The following is a 20588-nucleotide window of genomic DNA, read 5'->3' as shown; positions in this document are numbered from 1 at the left end:
TACCCCCCACCCCCTTGCCCCCGGCCCGGCAAGGGAGGGGAGAGGGCAGCCGGTGACAACGGACCGAGCGTCCGCAGAGACTTAAGAGGGACGGAGGGAGGGCGGAGGGCTCCCCCAGAGATGGGCGCCTGGGCCCGAGGTCCGCCGGAGGTGGTGGCCACTCGCTCGCAGGGCATCTAGACCCGGCGGCCTCGGAGCAGCCGAGCGCGCGAGGCTCGCGGCGAGGACCCGAGGAGGGTTGGGGGCGGGGCTGGGGACGGGGCCGGGCGGTGGGCGGGGCCGGGGCGGGGGTCCGGGCCGGGGGCGTGGCAAAGGCGGGCCGGCCTCTGGCGCCGGGGCCGAGCGCGCAGTGTCGCGCGAAGCGGGCGCCGGCCGGGCGGGAAGCCGGTCCCTCCGCACCTGCGGCTGCGTCCCGCGCGTCCCCGGCCATGGCGCACGTGCGGGCGGCGGCTCCGCGGGTCCGCCGGGACGTCCAGTGAGCTGGGGGTCGCAGGAGGGAGCCGGCGCGGGGCGGCGGGCGCGATGCCTGTCCTTCCGGAGGCGACGGCGGCGGGGCGCGCGGTGGCCCTGGCCCTGGCCCTGGTGCTGCTGCTCCCCGCGGGTCCGGCGGGCGCCCTGCCCCGCCTGCAGCCCGGCATGTGAGTAGCGGAGCCCCGGGCCCCTGAGCAGCTTTGTCCCTGGGGCCCTGACAAAGTTGGGCTCTTTGCCGCCCCTGGGGAGGGAGTGGTTAAGACACGGGGGTCGGGGCTTGGGTCTGGGGGCGCTTCCGTGGCGGGGCCACCTCCTCCTCCCCTTACCCTGTCGGTGACCCTCCACTCCGTCATGTGCGACCGCGCGCTCTGGCAGACGCCGCGCTCCAGTCGGGGTCCTCGTGGGCAGGGTCTGGCTAGCGAGCAGGAAGGAAGCAGCCCCTTCTCACTTCCTTCCAAAGCTGCCTCCGGGGGCCTGGGGGGCCTGTGCAGGGGCGGGGAGCGCCCAGACGCTGGGGCGGGGGGCGGTAGTGGTGGTGGCTGGACGTGGTTTATGTGTTAAACACGTGCGTGCTGGGGCTGAGAGACAGAAGGAATTCAGCACCAGAATGGGCAGGAAGAGAGGGTCTGGGAGCCAGCGGAGATGAATTCAGTTTTGAAAGATGATTCCCCAACGGGCCGTTTAGCGGTCTCTCTTAACCGGCAGATCCATCCCGTGTTGGCCTCCCAGGACCGCTGGTGCCAAAGTGAGCCAGAGAGGAGGGGGAGGAGGGGAGGTGCCTGCTGGGGGCCCCCAGCCCAGGGCTCCTGCAGGGTGCTGCAAAGGGGCAGGCCAGTGGCCCGGCCCGGGTTAGGGACCCCTGCCCGGCACTCGCCCAGAGGGCCCAGTGCACCTGGCGGGGCAGAGCTGGGGGGCAGGGCAAGTCGGTGCCCCAGGACCCCCATCCCCCACCCTGGGTCTTGCTTTGCCCCAGGCAGGAAGATTTCCTTGTGGCCTTTGCATCCAGAAATGTGAGTGGCCTGAGTCCCGACTCTGCATGACTTCTGCTGGACATTTTTCTTTCCTGTGATCCCAGTGAGTTCATTTGTCCAAGGGAAGCTGCAGCCTCAGAAGGGATTATCACAGCGGCGGGCGGCCCCTGACCCTGGTTGGCACGTCACCTAGGGCTCCGGGAAGCCTCTGGCCACTCTGGGGCAAGCAGTGGGTCGCAGGAGACCTTCACTTTCTGCTTCCTGCTTTCCCCAAAGCCTCCTCTGCCCTGTCTCTTCCTCCCCTTCCTCCTCCTCGGGGAGCCTCCCACGTGTCAGGGGTGGCTTCCCCTATGGGGGCCTGTGTCCCTGTTTCTTGGCTAGGCTTCTGTTCTCAGATGGCCCTGGGCAGACTGAGTTCTGTGACACCTCGGGGTATACCTTCCACAGCCCCATTGGCTCTGATTGTCTCTGAGGCACCTGGTGCTAGGCAGCATTGAGCTCCGCTGGCCAGCTGAACACGGGACAGCCTTGTGCTAGACCCCGGAGCGCTGGAAGCCGGTGGGCTCTGGGTGCCAGAATTTGCTTTTTGCTCCTTGTGCCCCAGAGGAGCAGGGGAGGGGGCCAAGAGAACAGCCGGGGTCCCTGAAAGTGCTTTGTCCTCGCTGGTCCTGTGCCCCCTGCCCCCTTCCCCTGGGGGAGGTCTGATGAGCCTGTAGGGCCCCGCACAGGCCTCCCCACTGTCTGTGACTGGTTTTCCTGGTGGGCCTCTGGGGGAGACAAAGAGAAGAGGGGTGCCGTGGAGTAGGGGTCCCACTGACCCATGGCCCAGCGTGGCCTTTGTGGACGTGTGGGAGCTTGTGGCTGGTTCTTGGGTTTCCGCTGGCCGACCGTGTCCAGACTGGAAACCCTACAACATGTCTTTATTTATTTATTTATTTATGCCTCTAAGTGCATTTCTGCTGGAAGAATGGTTGGCTTATCTTCCTGGGGCCTGGAGTGACCGCTCACTACACACAGGGCTGGCCCAGGGCTGCTGGCGGGGTCTGGGGATGGGGAGACAGTGTCCCCTACACTGGAGCTCCAACCGGCCCAGGGCCGAGCCTGCAGGCTTCCAAGTTCAAGGGTTGCGCCTGGTCCAGGGGGACGTGTGTTCAGAGGCCCACCCTGGGGTTCAAAAGGGGAGCTTGTAAAGACAGGCACGACGGAGACGCTTCTGGGGAGCCCAGCCCTCCTCCTGCACAAGGGTGTGCACGCAGCCCGGCTTCGCCAGCTGGGCGGGGCTGCCTGCCTCTCCCTCCCCGCCTGCTTTTCCCCTTCCTGTCTCCTCACCCTGGGGCCATCATCCTGGGGCCTGCTGGCCTGGAACCGCCTGCCCCAAAGGGACGCCTCACGTGCCCACCTTCTCCTCGGCTCTGGGCTGAGGCGCCGGCCTCCAGGAGCCCCTCTCTGCCCGGGAGCAGATGTCCCACGGAACTGTTTGCTTTGTAGTCTGGGAATTGCCTTGCCTCCCCAGATGGGAACCAGGAGCCAACTGCAAGGACAGGCCTGTGACTGTCCTGCCACTTGGGCTGACACTTCGTCTCTATGTCTGTTCCCTCCCCCATCCCACCTCCTCCACCCCAAAGATGGAAAAGTTGGCCCAAGCTGTGCTTCTGAAGGGCTGGGAACTCCCCTGAGGGGATCGGTGCCGCGCTCACCCCCGTCCCCGGGAGGCCAGTGGGCAGCCAGCAGAGCGGGGAGTGTTTTGGGGGGCTGTGGAGGGAGCAGCAGAGCCAGAAGGGGAGCCCCGGCCCACGGGCCTCGGGAGAAGTCACGCAGGTGACTAAGGGATGGGAGAGTGGCCAGTGGGAGTGAGCCCACGGGGTTGTGTGACCCTGAGGGTGTCCACGGGAGAGGCGAGCCCACCCCCCATCCCCTTCCTCAGAGGCTGTGGAATCTGGCTGGCCTCGCAAACTTTGTGCCTTGTCTCCAGAAATTTGAAATTTGCCTGTGTCTGGCTGGGGCAGCTGCCCCTCCCCCCACCTCCCAGGCCCCTTCTCTATAACCACCTCCTTCCTGAGCGAGGCACCCTCCTGTCCTTATGTGGGGGTGGGGGGGTCAAGGGCACTGGGGAGCCACTGACATCAGAGGGCTCCGCCATGCACCCCTTCCGCGCTCCCTGGAGGCTCCCCGCCTTCCACACTTTGTCCCACCTGGAGCGAACTCCGTGTGCCCAGCGGGGGCAGCTCAGGGGATATCTCTGAGGCCAGGATGGCTGGGAGGTGGGGGCCTAGGTAGGAAGTCACACGGGCGCGGGGTCCGTGTCACTGTTCCCGCTGACCCTCAGGCCCCTGTTGTCCTGGCAAAGCTACAATAGTCCTGTGGGTGGCATGGGGCCCCTGCAGGGGGTCTGCAGGATGTGGCCCTGTGGCCGTCCCTCCTCGTCCTCTTCCCACACCTCGAGCCTGGCCCTGCCGCAGGCCTGGGACGGTCACCGCGGGGCCTGGCCGTGCTGTGCCCCCCACCCCTGGTGGCTCCACGCCCTGGACTGGGGCCTACTGACCATCTGTCCTCTGTCCCAGGCCGCACGTGTGCGCCGAGCAGGAGCTGACCCTGGTGGGCCGGACCCAGCCCTGTGTGCAGGCTTTTAGCCGAACCGTGCCCGTGTGGAAGCCGGGCTGCGGGCGGCAGGCGTCGTGGTGCGTCAGCCACGAGCGGAGGTATGTGCTGGGGCCCCAGGTCCGGCGTGCGAGCGGGCGGCTGGGGTGGGGAGGGCTCTCCCGGTCCCAGGGCCGTCCACACCCCTTCCCGCTGCCCTGCGCCTGATGCCAAAGCTTTTCCCGCCCCGGAGGGCAGCTCACAGACGGAGCGTTGCTGCGCAGTGGGCCCTGCAGGCAGGAGGGGACTCTGGGAGGGTGCTCTGAGGAGGACGGAGTCCCGTGGCCGAGGCGGGGTGCTGGGGGCAGGGGCTGGCCACACGAGAGGGGAAGAGTGGGGTGCCCGGCCTGCTGAGTGCCCTGTGGGAGCTGCTTCGGCCGAGCCCTGGGCCTCATTCCCGGGGGAGCCAGTGCCAAACCTTCTCTTGCTCAAGATTTTATTTCAAAATCAAATTAAGGAGTGCCTTTGCATACCTCTCCTCTCTCTGGAATCTGCCCGACTGCAGAGCCGGATGGTGGGGGGGCCTCAGCTCGGGCAGCTCCCCCATTAGGTGCAGGGAAGGTGGGAGCGGCCCTCACGTGGGCTGTGGCGTCCAGCTTCGCAGCGTGGCCTTCGAGGGTCGCCTGCGCGGCGTCATCCGTGTGGGGTGCCAGCTCCCTCCGCGGGCCCTTGGTGGCCTCTGAGGGCAGCGTCCCTTGTTCCAGGTGTGCCGAGGATGGGCACCATAGCCAGCGGGTGGGGGTAGGGATGCCGCTGCCTGTGCCGTGGGGCATAGGGTGGCCCCTCAGCCACGGAGGGTCCTGCCCAAAGGTCAGGGGCGTCCACGCTGGGAACTGGGGGCAGAAGGAAGATGTCTGCCCTCCTGCTGCCCCAGAAGTGTGCTCTGTGCGGTCCTCCGGGCCTCCTCACGTGTGCGGCCACCAGCATTCACAGATCGGGAGTGAGGTCACGTCAGCCGTGTCCCCACGACGACCCGTGGGGAGAGGTGCTATTTCTAGAAGCTGCCAGGGGCCTCGTGGTCCCAGGGCTGGAGTGTGGGGGGGTACGTGTGTGCTGAGGGAGCCCCCAGGGCGGACAGCTCCCCGATTTCCCTGTCGCTGGTCCCCAGGCTGGCCTGGGTAGGGGCGGGAGCATCCGGGCACCTTCAGTCTCCTGGCGGAGCGTCTGCGGCCCTGGGAGGAAAGTCCCACCGTCTGCGAGGGCCTTGCTGCCCGGTCATGTGGGGCGGGGCCATGGGTCTCTGCCACGTTTCCTGCCAGGGAGTGGGGAGTGGTCTGTGTTCTGTGTGGGGGTCTCCTGGGAAGGCTCAGGAGGGGCCACGTGCGGAACGGGTTCCTGGCATCCTCTCCTGGCCCAGCTTGAGGTGATGGGGCTGGGGCAGTTTGGGTCCCTGGCCTGCGGGGGGTGGGGGTGCCTGGCCTGGAATGCAGCCACGTGGGCTGCTCCCCCCATGGTCCTCCACCCCACGTGGATGAGAGCTGTCTTACCACCTCTGTGTCCTGTAGGGTTTCTGCGACCTGTGCTAACCACTTCCCTTCTGTGGGGCGCCTGCTGTGCCGTAGTGGGTATGTCCCCTCCCGCGGTGCCACAGCCGAGCCCCACGTGCTGTCTGGGGGCAGTTGCCCACACGCCTCGTGCAGGCGTTTCTCCAGTGGCCGTCGAGGGTGTGCCATCCTTCAGAAACGCACAGGGGCCCCAGCTTGCCTGGGTGGCCGGCCCTGCCCCCTGGCCCCCTTTCCCCATCTGCCAGCTCCTGGCGCATCAGGAGGGTCTCCCCGACAAACCACCAGCCAGCTCAGGCTGTGCTGGGGGGGAGGGGCTCCCCTCCCCTGCCCTGCCCCTCCACACTCCCCTGCCCTTTGGGGGGTGTGGCCTGTGCAGGGGGAGGAGGGAGGGAAAGGGTGCTTGGAGGAGCCCGGAGCCCTCCCACAACCCTTCCCTCCAGGCCCGCCCGACCCCCCACCCCCTGTCGCCCCTGGCCCTGCCGTAAGCCAGCTCTCCGGCGGTGGCCAGAGCCCGCGTGGGGTGTCCCGTGTGGGCTGCAGTAGGCCCACCAGCTGTGTCGCAGGGGTCTCTAACTCCCAAGGGCGGGGGCGCGGGGAGGTGGCAGATGGGCCGGCCGGCTCCGTTCTCCGGGCGACCGCGCGTAGCAGCACGTAGCCCCGGGAGAGGGATAAATATTTACGGCGGAAGGGCCCGAACACCGTTTGCTCTGCCAAGAGCCGTCCACTGCTGCGGTCGGTGTCTCTCCAGGCAAGCGGTTTCATGTCCTGCCGAAGTGATGTTTTGCAAAGCTCTCCCGAGCTGCTGTGTGCAGCGGGCACGTGAACTCACGCTTCCGGGAAGTGGCCTGCCTTGTTGGTGGGGTCCTGGTCCCCAGGGTGGCCGTGGGTTTCCCACGGCTCCCTGCGGCCAAGCCCCAGCAGGCAGGAGGGTGTTTTCTCACCTGGAAAGGACAGGCCCGGCCCTCGGGCCGCTCCCGGGGCTCAAGGGTCCTTGACCCCATGGCTGTTGGACGGGCCCCGGTCACCTTTCCTACAGACAGCGGTGGGGCAGGGGTGGCCTCGGGTCACCCCCTTCCTTTTGTTCTGTCACTCCGCTCTCTGTCCCTCTTCCCCGGCCTTCCTGCCCGCCTCCCCACGGCCTGTGACCAGTCCTGTCCCGTGGACACAAGGACCTCACAGCCACGGACCCAAGGGCAGGGGCTGAGCACCCGGTCCCGCGTTAGTTTCCTGTTGCTGCTGTAACAGGTTGTGACAGACTGTGGGGGCGGGGCTTCAGTGTTCTCTGCCTGGGGGCCTGAGACCCAGGTGTGGGCACAGCTGGTTCCTTCTGTCCCAGGCCTCTCCCTGCCCCGGGTCCTGGTGGTGGCCGTGTCCTGGCTCACACCTGCCTCTCCCCAGTCTCTGCCGCGGTGGTCACGTGGCCCTCCTCCGGTGTGTCTGTGACCGTTCCCTGTCTTCCGAGGACGTCAGTCCTTGGACTGCGAGCCCACCCGAAGTCAGTACGGGCTCCCCTCAGTTTGTTTCCATTGGGAAAGACCCTGCTTCCAAATAAGGTCAACGGTCTTCGCCTCTAGGTGAGAACAGAGAGGCCGGGCTGGGGCAGTTAGCTGTCCGTCTGGCTGACCGTCACCGGGTAAGGGTGGAGGTGGGCGGGGCAGGGATGAGGAGGGAGAATCAGTTGTACCTCACTCTGAACAAGGGGGAATGGAGCTTTCCGGAATGGCAGAGACCCTTCCGAAGGCTGAGGCCCGGCAGAACTGGAGCCAGGATGTAGGAGCCTGGGGCTGTGGGGTGCCACTGAGACGGGGGGCTGTGTGGGCGATGTGGGAACAAGACACTTCTGTCCCCCACCCTGGCTGCGGCTCCAAGGTCAAGGCCACGGGGCGAGTCCCAGGACTGTGGGAGGTGGACCCCTTGACCACTGCTCCTCCAAGGCCACCCTGTGGGGCTTGCTGCTGTGCAGAGAAGCAGGGTGGAGGCTGGGGTTGGCCAGCCCGCCATGCAGAGGGCAGCCCCAAAGGTCCTGGGGCTGCAGGTGGCCTGGGGCAGCCTCCAGGGGAGCTGGTCTCTTTCTGGTTTAGTCAACGCCCTCCTATGGACACTGCCCGTGCCAGACCCCAGACTGGCCAGACCCGGGTGCCTCCTTCCAGCGTGGACCCCCTCCCAGCCCCTGCTTGGGGCTCTGTCTCTCTCTGCTCAGCCTTTGTGAGAGCCGCCCCCATCCTGAACAGGAACCGGCCTTGGACCCAGGCCGCCCTGTCCCCTCTCCTCTGAGGGTCCCTCCCGCCTGCTCCCCTCTGACGGCAGTGCTGTGTGTGACCACAGTCTGGCCCCTCTGCTGTTGTCCACAGCTGTCCTCCTGGTCACCCTGGGTCCTCGGCTCAACCCTCTACTCCGCAGGTGGGAAAGAGGGCCCTCGCAAACCGCGAGCGCTCGGGGTGGTCCTGCTGTCTGGTGTCCTGGGAGCCTGGGGTCTGAACTGGCACTACCCAGGGCACAGCCTGCCTAGCACTGGGCACCTTGGAAGCCACTCTTGGTCCTCGACTGGACATTTCGAGTCTGACCCCGAAGGCCTCAAACCTGGCCTGGGGCCAGACGTGGGATGCTATGCCCGTCCTGACGCTGGCTTGGAGCGGGGCCCCAGCAGGGGCGGAGAGGGAAGGGGGCAGCAGCCCCAGGGGCGGAGCTGGCCGGGGCCATTCGTCCTGGCTCCAGGCCAGCCACGTGTGCCCTGCTGCCCCTCTTCATGCAGGTGTGGCTCACAGACCTACCCCCCACCTCGGAGCCTGGACCTGAAGGGAATAGTCGGGGAGCCAGCGTGGGGAGGGGTGGGTGGGTGAGAGCCAAAAGCAGCGGGACGTGCCGCCAGAGCTGTGTCTCCACGGTAAACGTTTCCCTTCTCCCTTCTTTTCTAGAACCATCTACTACACGGGCCACAGGCAGGTGTATGCCATGGAGGCGCAGACCGTGTTCAGGTGCTGCCCCGGGTGGAGCCAGCAGCCCGGTGACCAGGGCTGCCTCTCCCGTGAGTGTCTTCCCCCAGCACTAAATCTGTGCCTCAGAAGAGGCCGCGTCTGAAGGGATCGTCCTCCAGCGGTGGGGGTAGAGGCCCTGTCTCTGCACTTGGTGGCACTTCCCACAGCGTGAGAGTTCCCCACTCTGCCCCCCACCCAGGCTGTAAAACAGAATAATAGAAGAGGAGCGGTGAGCTCCGTAGGCTGATGCGGGCGGGGGCCAAGGAAAGAGGGCTGGGGCTGGTGGGGGCTCCGAGCGGAGGGTGGGGGCTGTCGGCCAGGGCCTGGCATCCGGGGGAGGGGTCTGAGGGCAGCCCCGGGACCACGCAGTGGTGTGTGTGGGCTCAGGAACGTCTCAGGGCCCTGTCACGGAGCCAGCCCACCGTAGCCACACCCCTGCTCTTGGGTCTTGCGGGCCTCTGTTCCCAGGAGGGCCCGGGGCTGGGTGGTGGCCCCCGGCCTCTGTGGACATTGGAGACAGCAGCTCCTGTCCTGCCTCCCGTCCTAGAGCCATGGGCCTCAGACTCCCCAGGTGCCTAGTGGAGGTTTGTCACTGCCTCCCTCAGAGAGAGGGGGTCCTGATCGACGCAGGAGGGACGGGGAGCCCGTGTGTCAGCACACGAGAGCCTCACTGTGATGCCTCTGCTTCTCGAAAGGAAGGGGGGTCACAGCTGTGGAGTCTGGCGGTAGAGGGTATTTGGGAAGCCGTTCCTGGCCTGTGGGTGTGGGCACAGGTGGGTCGGCAGGTGGGTGTGAGCACCGGAGGGTGTGGGGACAGGTGTGTGCGGGGACAGTTGGGCCAGCAGGTGGGTGTGGGCACCGGAGGGTGTGGGGACAGGTGTGTGTGGGGACAGTTGGGCCAGCAGGTGGGTGTGGGCACAGGTGTGTGGGCACAGGTGGGCCAGCAGGTAGGTGTGGGCACAGGAGGGTGTGGGGACAGGTGGGTGGGCAGTTGGGGTAACTGGGTAAGAGGAGGCCGCATCCCTTCCCAGAGAGGTGGCCTCGGAGGTCTGGCCTCCCCTGAAACAATGCCGTGGCGCCCCCTGATGTGAGGCGAGGGACAGGGCCATGCTGCTGCGGTGGCTGGGGGTCCCGGCTCCCCCCTGCTGGGATGGGAACCAGACTTGGGGGGCCGTGTTCCAGCCTGTCTCTGCCCCTGGGCCCCCCTCCACACACGGGGAACGTGGGAGCCGCTGAACAGGGGCAGAGACGTTTTTACACGAACTCCAGTTGGAGAAGGGGAAGAGAAGGGTGGTGGGTGCTGTTTTCTGGGAGAGGAAATGAATAATTCTCCCCAGGAAGGGAGCAGGAGGGAGGAGGCGAGGAAGCAGCTCCACCGCCCTGTGGGCAGGAGAGCCTGGGGTGGGGGGGGGGAAACGCCTGGATGCTGGCCAGCCTCCCCACCTCCCTGTGGGCAGGAGAGCCTTGGGGGACGAGGGGGGGACGCCTGGATGCTGGCCAGCCCCCCCCCCCCCCCCCCCCCCCCGGCAGCGGCCCTTCTCCCCACGCCCTCTGATCGCTCTCTGATCGTGGTGATGTGTGTGTTCCCTGCTTCCGGCTTCTAGGAAAACAAAGGGGTCTGTTGAGTGGGGGTGCAGACATCAAAGCCAAGGCTCCTGGTTTCCGCTGTGAGGCCGGGGCTCCTCAGACCTGCCAGAGGCGTCCCTACCGATCTGGTGGGTGACGGGGGCGGGCGGAGGAGGTGCGGGTGGGGGTGAGGAGCGTGGCCTTTTACACCTGGGAGGGGACACGGATGTATAGCCACATGGTGGCCCGGGGGTGGGGGGCCCTCTGGGCTTGGCTTCCTGGTTTGGGGGGACTGGCGTGTAGCCTGTCACAGGCAAGGACGGGGGGAGCCCGAGTGCAGGCCGGGGTCTGTACCCCACGTTCCCACAGCCCACGCTCATGAGCTGGGGTCCCATAACCCTTGGTTTTACCCGTGTCTCAGAGAGACCATCCCAGAGGCAGGGCCAGGGAGCAGCCGCAGGGCCCAAGGGCCGGCCAGACCCTGGGAGGCCCTGTTGGCCTCTCTCCATGGCAGAGACAGGGCCCGAATGCTGGCTTTTCAGGGACGGGAGGCCAATTTCAGCACAAGCGTTCAGGGCCAGCGGCCACCACGGTCTGTCCTGCCCGGTCTGGCTCCACTGGCAGGAGCGGGGATGCGGTAGAGGGGCAGAGCGGCCTTGGCCTTGCAGAGGTGGAGGAGATCGGCTGCGGTCAGGGCTGTGGCGGTGAGGACATTGTGGGGGGGGTCGGGTCTCGGCCACAGTGCCTGGCCTTGGCGGTCCCGGTTGTCACCGGTCTCCGAGTGTATCCTGAACTGGAGGCTTTGCCTTTCTTGACTGTTTTTTTTTTAAATTCTTTATTTTTTTAATGTTTATTTATTTTTGAGAGAGAGAGAGAGAGACAGACAGACAGACAGAACACGAGCAGGGGAGGGGCAGAGAGAGACTGAGACAGAATCTGAAGCAGCTCCAGCCTCCGAGCTGTCAGCACAGAGCCCGATGCGGGGCTCGAACTCCCAAACTGTGAGATCATGACCTGAGCTGAAGTCGGATGCTTAGCCGACTGAGCCACCCAGGCGCCCCTCAGTTGTTTTTAAAGGATCATTTTTAGTGCAGGATTTACTTATTTACGTATTTGGGTTTTATCTGTTTATTTGAATGTTCCAGAAAAAGCCCTGTGATCCAGCCTCTCCGGACACCCACTTGTTCCCCGGTGTCTGGGCTGCCGGCATGGGAAGGGGAGGGACTGGGGGGTTCACATGGGGAGGGTCCTGAGCCTGGGACCCTGCCCCCTGTCGCTCAGCTCCCACCGAGCTCTTGGGAGGTGAGGCCTGACGGGAGGCTGGTTGCTCGAGGATGCTGATGTGATGGGGTGTCAAGGGGAGCACAGAGCCAGCTGGGGCTTCGGGGTGGCTTTGGGGTGCAGATGGGCAGGGGAGGCCCGGGGGGTGTGGGGGTGGGAGCATTCAGGGAGCCTGCTGGGGCCCCGAGCAGGAGGAAGTGTAGCGGATGGCGGGGGGGGGGGGGGGCGGCAGAGGAAGGCGGGAGCACATGTGGGAGCACTGCCGTGGCTGGGGAAGGTGGGCTCAGCACAGGGAGTGTGCTTCCTGCTGTGACCTCTCCCGGGCTGAGCAGGTGCCCAGAGCCCCCAGCGCCCAGGAGGCCCTGCCCTGGGGGGTCAGGTGAGTGTCTGCGGGGCTGCCTTGGGCCTCTCCGTGGGCTTGCCTGTGGTGGCAGGGCTGGGGCAGGGTCTCTGGGCTCCCGAGTGCGAGCGCTGACGGGGTGCCGGGCCCCACTTGGGAGGGGTGCCCGCTTCCCTGGGGGTCAGGATCCTCTGACCTTGTCCCGTTCCTCTGATGGCTTCCGGCACCTTCCCTCGGTCCCAGTGCAGACTGTCTGTGGCCCGGGGGAGTGGGAGGTGGTCAGGCTGGGACAGGGCAGGGAGCAGCCCCCGCCCTGCTCCGCCAGCCTCGTGACCTGGAAGGGCAGCTGTGTGCGGGCCGACGTCCGGGCCCCCCGTGTGTTTGTGTGGCATCGAGGAGGGGGCCTGACGCCGTCTGGGAGAATGGCAGGAAGCTTCTAATGGCCGTCATGATTGCTCAGAGACCCACTAAGCGGCGTTTGTGACCCGGAGGTGACCGAAAAGGAAAAGTGCTGGCTGGGTGGGGCGCGTTGCCTGGTGACCGGGGGGCTTCCCCGGGTCCACATGGCTCCCCTCTGCGTGCGTCCCCAGGGCAGCCTGGCGCCGACCCCCCTCTGCCGTCGGGGTGCCAGATTCCTGCCCAGCGGCTCTCACAAGTCCCCGTCTTTCCCAGTCAGGTGCAGATTCTGCCTAGACCCCCTGAGGCCCTGGGTCCTGGCTCCCCCTCGTCAAAGGCGGGCCTGAGTGTGAAGGTGGGTGTCTGGCCTGACCCTGACATGCACCCACCTAGGAATGCGGTGCCGAGAATACGTTCTGCGGCTCCCCGATCTAACTCTGTCCGTATAGGGCTGGCCTCCGGCCATCTGAGGAGGCCACAGGATGCAGAGGCAGGGCCCGAGCAGGTGCTGGGAGCCGCACCGGAAGGGGTTCTGCGGTCCTCGCAGTTCTGGTTCCTTTGTTGCAGGACTTCTCAGAGCATTTAACATGCTAATGTGCCCTGAGGATTCCTGAGACAGACCGTAGTGTTCCCAACCAATTCTTTCTTTGAAAAGAAAGGAGGAAGACACAACAAAGTCGAAACAATAAGCGGGGTCCTTAAAGCAGGCCCTGGGAAACACCGACGCAGCTGATCCACTGGACAGACGTCTGTGCGGGGCCGACGCGGTGCCCGGCGCTGCTCTCAGGCAGAGGCTCCTGGGGCTGCTGTCCTGGGGAAGGTGGACATGCGGGGAAGCTCACAAGCAATGCTGTGCGGGCCGGTGAGACGCGCTCTGGAGAACGCGGAGGCGGGGAAGGGACCGCAGGCCGGGCGGGGCAGGGCGGGCCTTGGAACGGCTCAGATTTACTCCCTGGAGGCCAGAGGTGTCCAGTCTAGGTGCGCGTGGGGGTCCTTCCTTCGTCCGCTGACTTGTGGCCGCGTCAGCCCCCTCCTGCCTCTTCTCTGCCTGTGTCACCTCCTCTCTCCTAGCAGGGCCTGCCCTGCTCCGAGTGGGCTCGGGCCCTACCTTGGTCACACCCGCAAACACTCTGTTTCCAAGCGGGGTCGCTTTCTGAGGTCCCGGGGCCCTCAGGGACAGGGAGCCAGGGCAGGGTCTGAGTGGGGCAGGGACACGGTCTGCTGTGGAGGGCAGAGGCAAAGTCGAGGAGCCACCTCGGGGCTGGCCCTGGGGGATCAGGGAGCATGGTGAGAAGGGGTCGGGCTCTGGGTGCGGGGACAGTGGGAACTGGGTCTGGAAGCCGTGGCCGTGGCTGGGGGCCCAGGACCTCGGAGCCCTCCGGACCCCCGTGTGAGCCCAGAGTGCGTGGGACAGCCGTGCCCTTGACTCTGAGCAGACCCTCAGAGATGACCGGGTCCTGGGGAGGACACTGTGGAGTGACCACCCGGAGCTTTCTCCACGGGCTTCCCGCCCCATCTTGGTCACTCATGCCTTCTTGCTGCCCGGGGGATGCCGGGGCAGCTAGAAAAAAATCTGTGGCCTGTGAGGGCTTCATTCAGTAGGGGAGGGACTGACATGGTTCGTTGTCACAGGAGCCCAGGACCGGCTGTGGGGTTGGCCGGGGGAAGGAAGCCCAGGCTGCTGACTGCCTGGCAGGCTGGCCCTATAGCTCTCCCTCCCGGGACGGCCGCCGCCTCCTCTGGGCCCCGCTGGTGGGGGCGTTAGGGAAGGAGCAGCCGGGGGGCAGCCGCGAGGCCTGGGGACGGCCGCCCCCTGCTTTCCTGCCTTGCCGCTCACTTTTCCGTTTCCGTTCTGGACGCGTGTCAGCCCGCGCCCAGCGTGGGAATTTGGAGAGCTGGCGTCCTGGCCCTCCTGTCCTCCGTGTGGACGTAAGCGCCCACAGGGTCGCTAGGGGTGGGCACGCTGTCCTGCTCTGAGCCCCCCCCCCCCACCCCCAGGTCTCTCGCACCCGGTCACACGCAGCCCCGCACGGTGCCGTGCCTGGCACACGTTCGCCCTTGTGCACACGCGTGCCCTGGGCCGGCATGCTGTCCACCCAGGCCAGCTGGCCTGCCTCGCGGCCTCACACACACGCCCGTGCATGCGAGTGTGCTCACACTCCCACATGCGTGTGCACACAATCCTGTGCTCACGCGGATGGTCTCACACGTGCTGACACGCTCACCCTGAGACAGGCGCACACACGTGTGCTGTGTGCTCACACACGCACAAATGCGCCTGCACACACGTGCTCGTGCTCCCATGCACGCGCATGCACCCGTGCTGCTCACCGGTGTGAGCACGTACTCGCAGCCCCCGGCACTCACACTGACCGCGCGCTCCTCCCCCGGGCCTCCAGCACAGGCCTGTGGCGGGCGCGTGCCCGCGGCGGCGCCCGTGGAGTCCCCAGGCCCCAGGGCAGGCACTGGCTCGGTTCTTCCTCCGGAGCTTGGAGCTGGAGTGCCTCCCTCCCCGCCGCGAGGGTCCGGGATGGGCGGAGGTTGGGGTGGGGGCCCGTGGTCCTGGCCTCTAGCCCCCAGCCGGCAGGCTTGGGGACAGACCGGGGACAGAGAGACGGAGGGGGAGGGGGGACTCAGGGCCTGTCCTGTCCCCTGGGCTGCCGGGGAAGCGCCTCTCTCCCGCAGCCCCCCTTTGCTGTGAGGTGGGCACTGGGGTTCCCACACCTGGCCGCCCCGCGGCTTTGCTGGATGAGCTGAGGACCGCCCTGAGCCACGGCGCTGATCCACCTGCCCTGCGGGGCGACCCAGGGCCAGTGTCGTCCTCGCTGTCACCCCCTTTGTCAGCGCTCTTCCCCCACCCAGGGTTGTTCGAACCCCTAAGTGCCTCCCTCGATGGCAGACGGAGGTGCTTTGCGCCGGGTCCAGCCCTGACTCCCCTGGCCTCCAGGGCCGGTTGCTGGAGAAATGTTGGGGACAGGCGTGTCCTCCGGGGGTTCCACCGTGCTGTGTGTGCCCCGCAGTCCTGGGAGCCTTTCCTGGGCACCTGGCTGCGTCTCACAGACCCTCCCTCCGGCTGGCCTGGCGGGCTTTGGCCACAGGCAGGACGCTGCCGGGTGCTGGTGTCACTGCTATCCTTGCTAAGGCTGGGAGCTGGGGACCAGCCGTCATCGGATTGATCGGCTGCATTTGGGGTGGCCTACCCGAGCTTTCCTTGAGCCTGGCCCACACTGGGAGCCCACGTGGGCGGTTTTATTGAGCCCCCACGTCCACCACGTGTCTCGGTGGGGGGCTGATCCCAGGTTCCAACCTTGGAGCTGCGGCCCAGAGAGCCGCCTCCCAGGCTCCGTCCTGAAGAAGCTGAGGATTCAGCACTGAGCATGCGCGGGGTGCAGGGAGCGGCTGAGGTCGCCTGCAGGTCTGCTCAGGATGTGACCTCAGACCCATCCCATGGACAGGCGTGCCCCTCCTCCGGGGACGCCGTGGGGGAGCTGGCGGAGGGATGGGGCTCCCCTGCTCCTGGCTCAGCCCTCGCTGCGGAGAGAGGACAGAAGCCAGAGGCGTCCTCAGGGGATGTGCGCAGGAGGCCGGCAGCCAGAGTCAGCAGGGTCACAGGCGGGGCACTGCGTCCTGGGTCTGAGTTGGTCGCTCCGGCCCCGGCCTCCTCCAGCTGCAGAATGCACGTAGGGTCTCCGGGCCGCTTCGGCAGAGGGGCCCAGGGAGGGGCTCATTCCCAGCGCTGGCCTGGAGAAGGCCGACGTTCGCCACCCACGGCTGGTGACCTTGGCCTCGTGCTCAGAGCCTGCGGGTGGGTGGCCCGGCAAGACCAGGAGAAACTTGCCAGCCTGGATCACACCTGTCCCGCCTGAGGCCACTGTACTGTCCAGCAGAGGAAGGGAAGAGGAGGGGCCATGGGCTCGACGGAGGGGACCTTCTGGGGGCGAGGCCTGGGCCTGCGTGCGGGAACCCAGCCACGGTGGAGGGGCGGGCCCCGCGTGGAGGGGGCAGGGCCATGTGGAGGGGCGGGGCCGGCGCGGAGGAGGGGTGGCCCTCCACCGGGCAGGTGGCCTGGCAGGTACTGCGCCTGCTGCACGCATGGGGAGTTCCAGCTAAGAGCACCTGTTTCTTGCCTCCCACCTCGAGAGAAAGTGGCGCTAAGATGCCACGGAAGATGTCCACACGTGCCGCCCTCACCCTGGGGACTGCGCTCCCGGGATCTGCCAGCCTGCCGACTGGACGCCCCTCAGGGCCCTGCCAGCCTGAGGATATGGGCAGAGCCTCCCTCTTTCCCCCCAGAGCCAAGGCCTGGTCCGGGGAGGGGCTGGAACGCTCGGTGAACCATCACCGTCCTCGAACCTCCAGCCCGCACTCTGTACACCAGAGCGGTGTTCCCCCTTTTCTCCTCAGATCGTGGGCGAGGAGACCGGTTCAGCCCTGGCAGCTGCTGCGGGTAGCGTGTGCGGCTTCAGGCTCAGGCAGTGGTGTGGAGGGGACCCTTGGTCGTGTGAACGTCGCTAAGAATGTTGTATTCGATGTGTGCAAGTCGTGGAGCTTGACAGGACTTTCTGACCCACTGGCTAATATCAGACCAGAGCTTGAACGCCTGTGCACAACACCCAAGCCGCCTGCCTTGCCCGCTAAGGCATCTGGGCTGTGGGGCGGTGTGTGCACGGTGGTTCCTGGGGGGCTTCTCCAGCCACGCGGGACTCCCCCGGCTCGGCCCTCCCTCTGCCTGCTTGGCCCTCAGAGAACAGAGCCACCCAGCAGCAGCAGACCCGTGGGTCCCGTGGGTCTGGGTCACCTCTGCCTGCCCTGGCATTTCTCACTCTCTCGGGGCAACTGGTTCCTTCCAGGGCCCCTGAGGGTCCTGTGGGCACAGTCCTGGCCCCCCTGACAGCCTGAGGGGGCGTCCCCAAGCTGAGCCTCTGTCGCGACCCCGGACCGTAGTAGGAATTCATAAAATTCATTTAAAAAAATGAGTTAATGTTGGGGCACCTGGGTGGCTCAGTCAGTTAAGCATTCGACTTTGGCTCATGATCTCACTGTTTGTGGGTTTTGAGCCCCGGTTCAGGCTCTGCATTAACAATGTGGATGGAGCTTGCTAGGTATTCTCTCTCTCAAAATAAATAAACCGGGGCACCTGGGTGGCTCAGTCGGTTAAGCGTCCAACTTCGGCTCAGGACATGATCTCTCGGTTCATGGATTCGAGCCCCACGTCGGGCTCTGTGCTGACAGCTCAGAGCCTGGAGCCTGTTTCCGATTCTGTGTCTCCCTCTCTCTCTGCCCCTCCCCCGTTCATGCTCTGTCTCTCTCTGTCTCAAAAATAAAAATACACGTTAAAAAAAAATTAAAAAAAAAATAAAAAAATGAACTAACGTGAAGCGTAAAACACATCTGTTCCTTGGAAATCCCTAAGTCGTTTTGCGAGGCATCCGTCCAGCCTTCAGTAACAGCCACGCGTCGAGTTTTCACGTGTTTTGTTTCCAGGTCTCTTACTCGGTCCTTCTTCCTATCTACCTGTTCCTTTCCCACACAGGGAGCCTCCCTCTTCCTTGTGCGGGTGTCAAACATGCTCATTTGAAAGCCAGGCTCTGGCTCCTGTGCTCTGTTTGCCTGGGGGGGGGGGCAGTTCTTCAGTGTTTGCTTGTGCGACCTCTTCCCTCAGCTGCCGGGGTGGGGGGGGGGTTCCTTGGGGGGGCCTGTCCCCTTGGACAGGGGCGGGTCCTCAGCCAAGCCTGCAGCCTTCCTTTCAGTGGGGGGCTGTTCCCCTGCTGGACCGGACTCCTTCCCCACCTCCTCAAGAAAGTGTGTGGGGGGGTGTTGCAGGCTCTGGTGGTGTTGGGCCAGTGCATGACCCAAGACAGAACAGAACTGGACCCTGATCTGGTGGCAGGGTTGGGACTGCAGGCCCGGGAACCACCCCCCCCCCACCCCACCCCCCGCCAGCCAAGGTTCAAGGGCTCGGGCTTCAAGACGTAGTCTGGGCTTTGCTGTCTGTGGTGAGGATCTGGGTCCCATCCAGCTCCAGGCCTGGCCTTATGGGGAGACTTCAGGGACCGTCCCCAGGGTCGCTGGTGGCTGGGCTGGGGCTGCCCCTAGGCTGTGGCCCCTTCTCACACACCTTCTCTCCTCTCTCCACAGCCCGGTGCAGCGCTGGCTTCTGTTTTAACGGCGGTCACTGCGCGCCCAGCTCAGTCCAGCTGTGCCGCTGTCCCCGAGGGTTCCAGGGTCCCCGCTGTCAGTACGGTGAGTGGACGGCCGGGCATTCTCTCAGCCCCTCACCCTGCTCCCTGCGGCTCATCTGAAGTTGTTGGGAGGAGGGGGGACCCTGAGACCCCCTTCCTCCACCGATGCCTCCACACCCCTTCCTCTTAGAGCCTGTCCAGTTGTGGCCTCCCCTGGAGAGATGGGCAGGGACCTGTCGGGCTACGGGGCGGCCAGGAAGCGGCCCGTCCCAGGGTCTGCAAACAAACGGCATTCCTGCCTTGCTGGAGGCTCCTGCGTCCCCAAAGATGGGGGACAGCCAGGGTCCTATCGGAGGCGACTGGTTCAGTAAAACTGGGCACGGCTGTAAAGTGACGTGTCACGAAAACCCAGCCACGCTACACGCTGTTAAATAGCAGAAACTCAACGGAGTGAATTTCAGAGATCGAATTGGCTTTAGGAATCGATTCATGAACCGGGCAGAATCCCATATAACAAGGGGGAGGGGAGCTCCCGGGGGCTACAGAAAGGAAAGGTTTTTAAAGAGAGAGAGAAAGGGCAGGAAAAAGGAAATTGTCAGCCAAGAACCCTGGCTGCAGGCAAGGGGGGCCTCCTAAGGGGAGCGGAATCTACCGGTTTGCTTCCTTGTGCCAACCAGGGTTCCCGCGATGACCGCTTATGGGCGATGATCCCCCCCCTCCCCCCCCCGCCCCGGGGCTTTGAGCTGCAGTCAGGTTGGGTCTTGGGTCGTAAACTACGTGGTGCCATTTTGGGGGCCTGTGGTTTTCCTTTTAACAACGTGCCGTCGGGGTGCTGGGAGGGGGGTTGGGCCTTGGAGCAGACGTGCGGGTGACGGGGTTTCTGTAAGGAAAGTGAGTACAAGTGCGTGAAAACGCGTCACAGGAACCCCCGCACTCATTCATCCTAATCTCTCTGTGAGATCTCTGTGAGATCAGCGAGAGCTCCCCTCTCTGGGGTTTCCTGCTCGGTCCGCGGTGCCTTCATTGAACGTGTAGCTTTCCGGGTCCTGTCGCAACGGGGCGCAGAGCCACGGCCGCCGGGGGAAGCGAAATACTCCCGACGGCTTCCGGTGCTTTGAACTTGCTCCTGGTGAGCGGCTGGGGGCTTCTTTCAGGGCGTTCGTCCTGCACCATGCTTCAATGCTTCGGATGCCCAGCGGGCAACCAGGGGGAGGGTGGGCATCAGGAAATTGCAGGGAGCAGGAGGCTCTCTGTTTATAGAGGAGACCCAGCCCTCTCTCTGGTCCCTGCATGTTCACGTGTGATGGCCCCCCTGCTGTCCCCAGCATGGGCTGAGGGTAGGGGTCCTGGGGAGACAGGTGCCCGTAGCTGAGGGTGCTGACCATTGCACAAGCTGGCGGGTTGGTGGCTTTTCTGATACCCTCTGTTAGCTGGAAGGTTCTCTGCTCAGCCAGCTCCTCAATCCCGCTGCTTCATGGGCTCTGTGTGCCGGGAGGACCGATGCCTGGGCCAGGGAGTGAGGCCCGCTGTCTCTCAAGCCCTCTGGGTGCTGGGGGGCCTGCCCTGTGCCCTCTAGGACCCTGAGCCCCTCTGTGGGCTGTGACCCCCCGCCCCAGGCAGGCTGGAGAAAGAGACACATCTTGGTCCCGGGATGAGCTGGCTTTGGGGCCGTTGCTGGGTCAGGGATGTGACTTACCAAGTCGGCAGCACGGATGCTCTGTGGTCCCTGCCGCGGGGGGAGGGCAGTGAGGGGATGCTGGAGTGTGGCCTGTCTTTGGTCACGTCCTCCAGGAAGCAGCTGGGGACACCTGCCCTGACCCCCTCAGGGCCGGCCTTCCTCCCATGCCCTGCTTCCTGTCAGCCATCAGCCACCCCCGCTCCTGGCCTGACTCTGTCCAGGTGGCCAGCTCCGAGTCTCGAGGGCTGGTGCTGTCTCTAATGATCAGCCTCCCCCACCCAGAGACCCTGACACTTGGCCTCACGGGGCCAGGGGTGGGGGGCATGAGGCCTGCAGAGGCAGAATGGGGAGGGAGCATCGAGTGGGGGAGCTCAGAGTCAGCAAGTGACCCTGTGTCCATGGGAGGGGGTCTGTCTGGCCAGGACACGTGCTCGGTGGACTCAGATCCACACACGGGGTCTTAGGGAGGGGGGAGCCGTGCTCACATGCCTTGTCCTCTAGCTTCCGGGCCTGGGCTCTAGGCTTGGCTTTGCCTCCAGAGCAGCCCCCACTCCCCGCGTTCACATCAGGGGGCCTCTCTGGGCCT

General features: G+C 65.4%; 1 protein-coding gene across 1 annotated transcript in view; it reads left to right on the top strand.

The window, feature by feature from the left end:
- Nucleotides 1-522: 522 nt before the first annotated feature.
- MEGF6 (multiple EGF like domains 6) overlaps nt 523-20588 on the top strand; it is a 90397-nt gene continuing 70331 nt past the window's right edge. Inside the window, exons 1-4 of the mRNA XM_042996733.1 lie at nt 523-638; nt 4004-4141; nt 8500-8609; nt 18281-18385. Of these exons, the coding sequence (XP_042852667.1) occupies nt 523-638; nt 4004-4141; nt 8500-8609; nt 18281-18385 (469 nt within the window). The remainder of the gene's footprint in view (nt 639-4003; nt 4142-8499; nt 8610-18280; nt 18386-20588) is intronic.

This window comes from Panthera tigris, chromosome C1, assembly GCF_018350195.1.
Source record: "Panthera tigris isolate Pti1 chromosome C1, P.tigris_Pti1_mat1.1, whole genome shotgun sequence".
Taxonomy (NCBI): Eukaryota; Metazoa; Chordata; class Mammalia; order Carnivora; family Felidae; genus Panthera; species Panthera tigris.
This window is presented reverse-complemented; position numbering and strand designations above follow the sequence as displayed.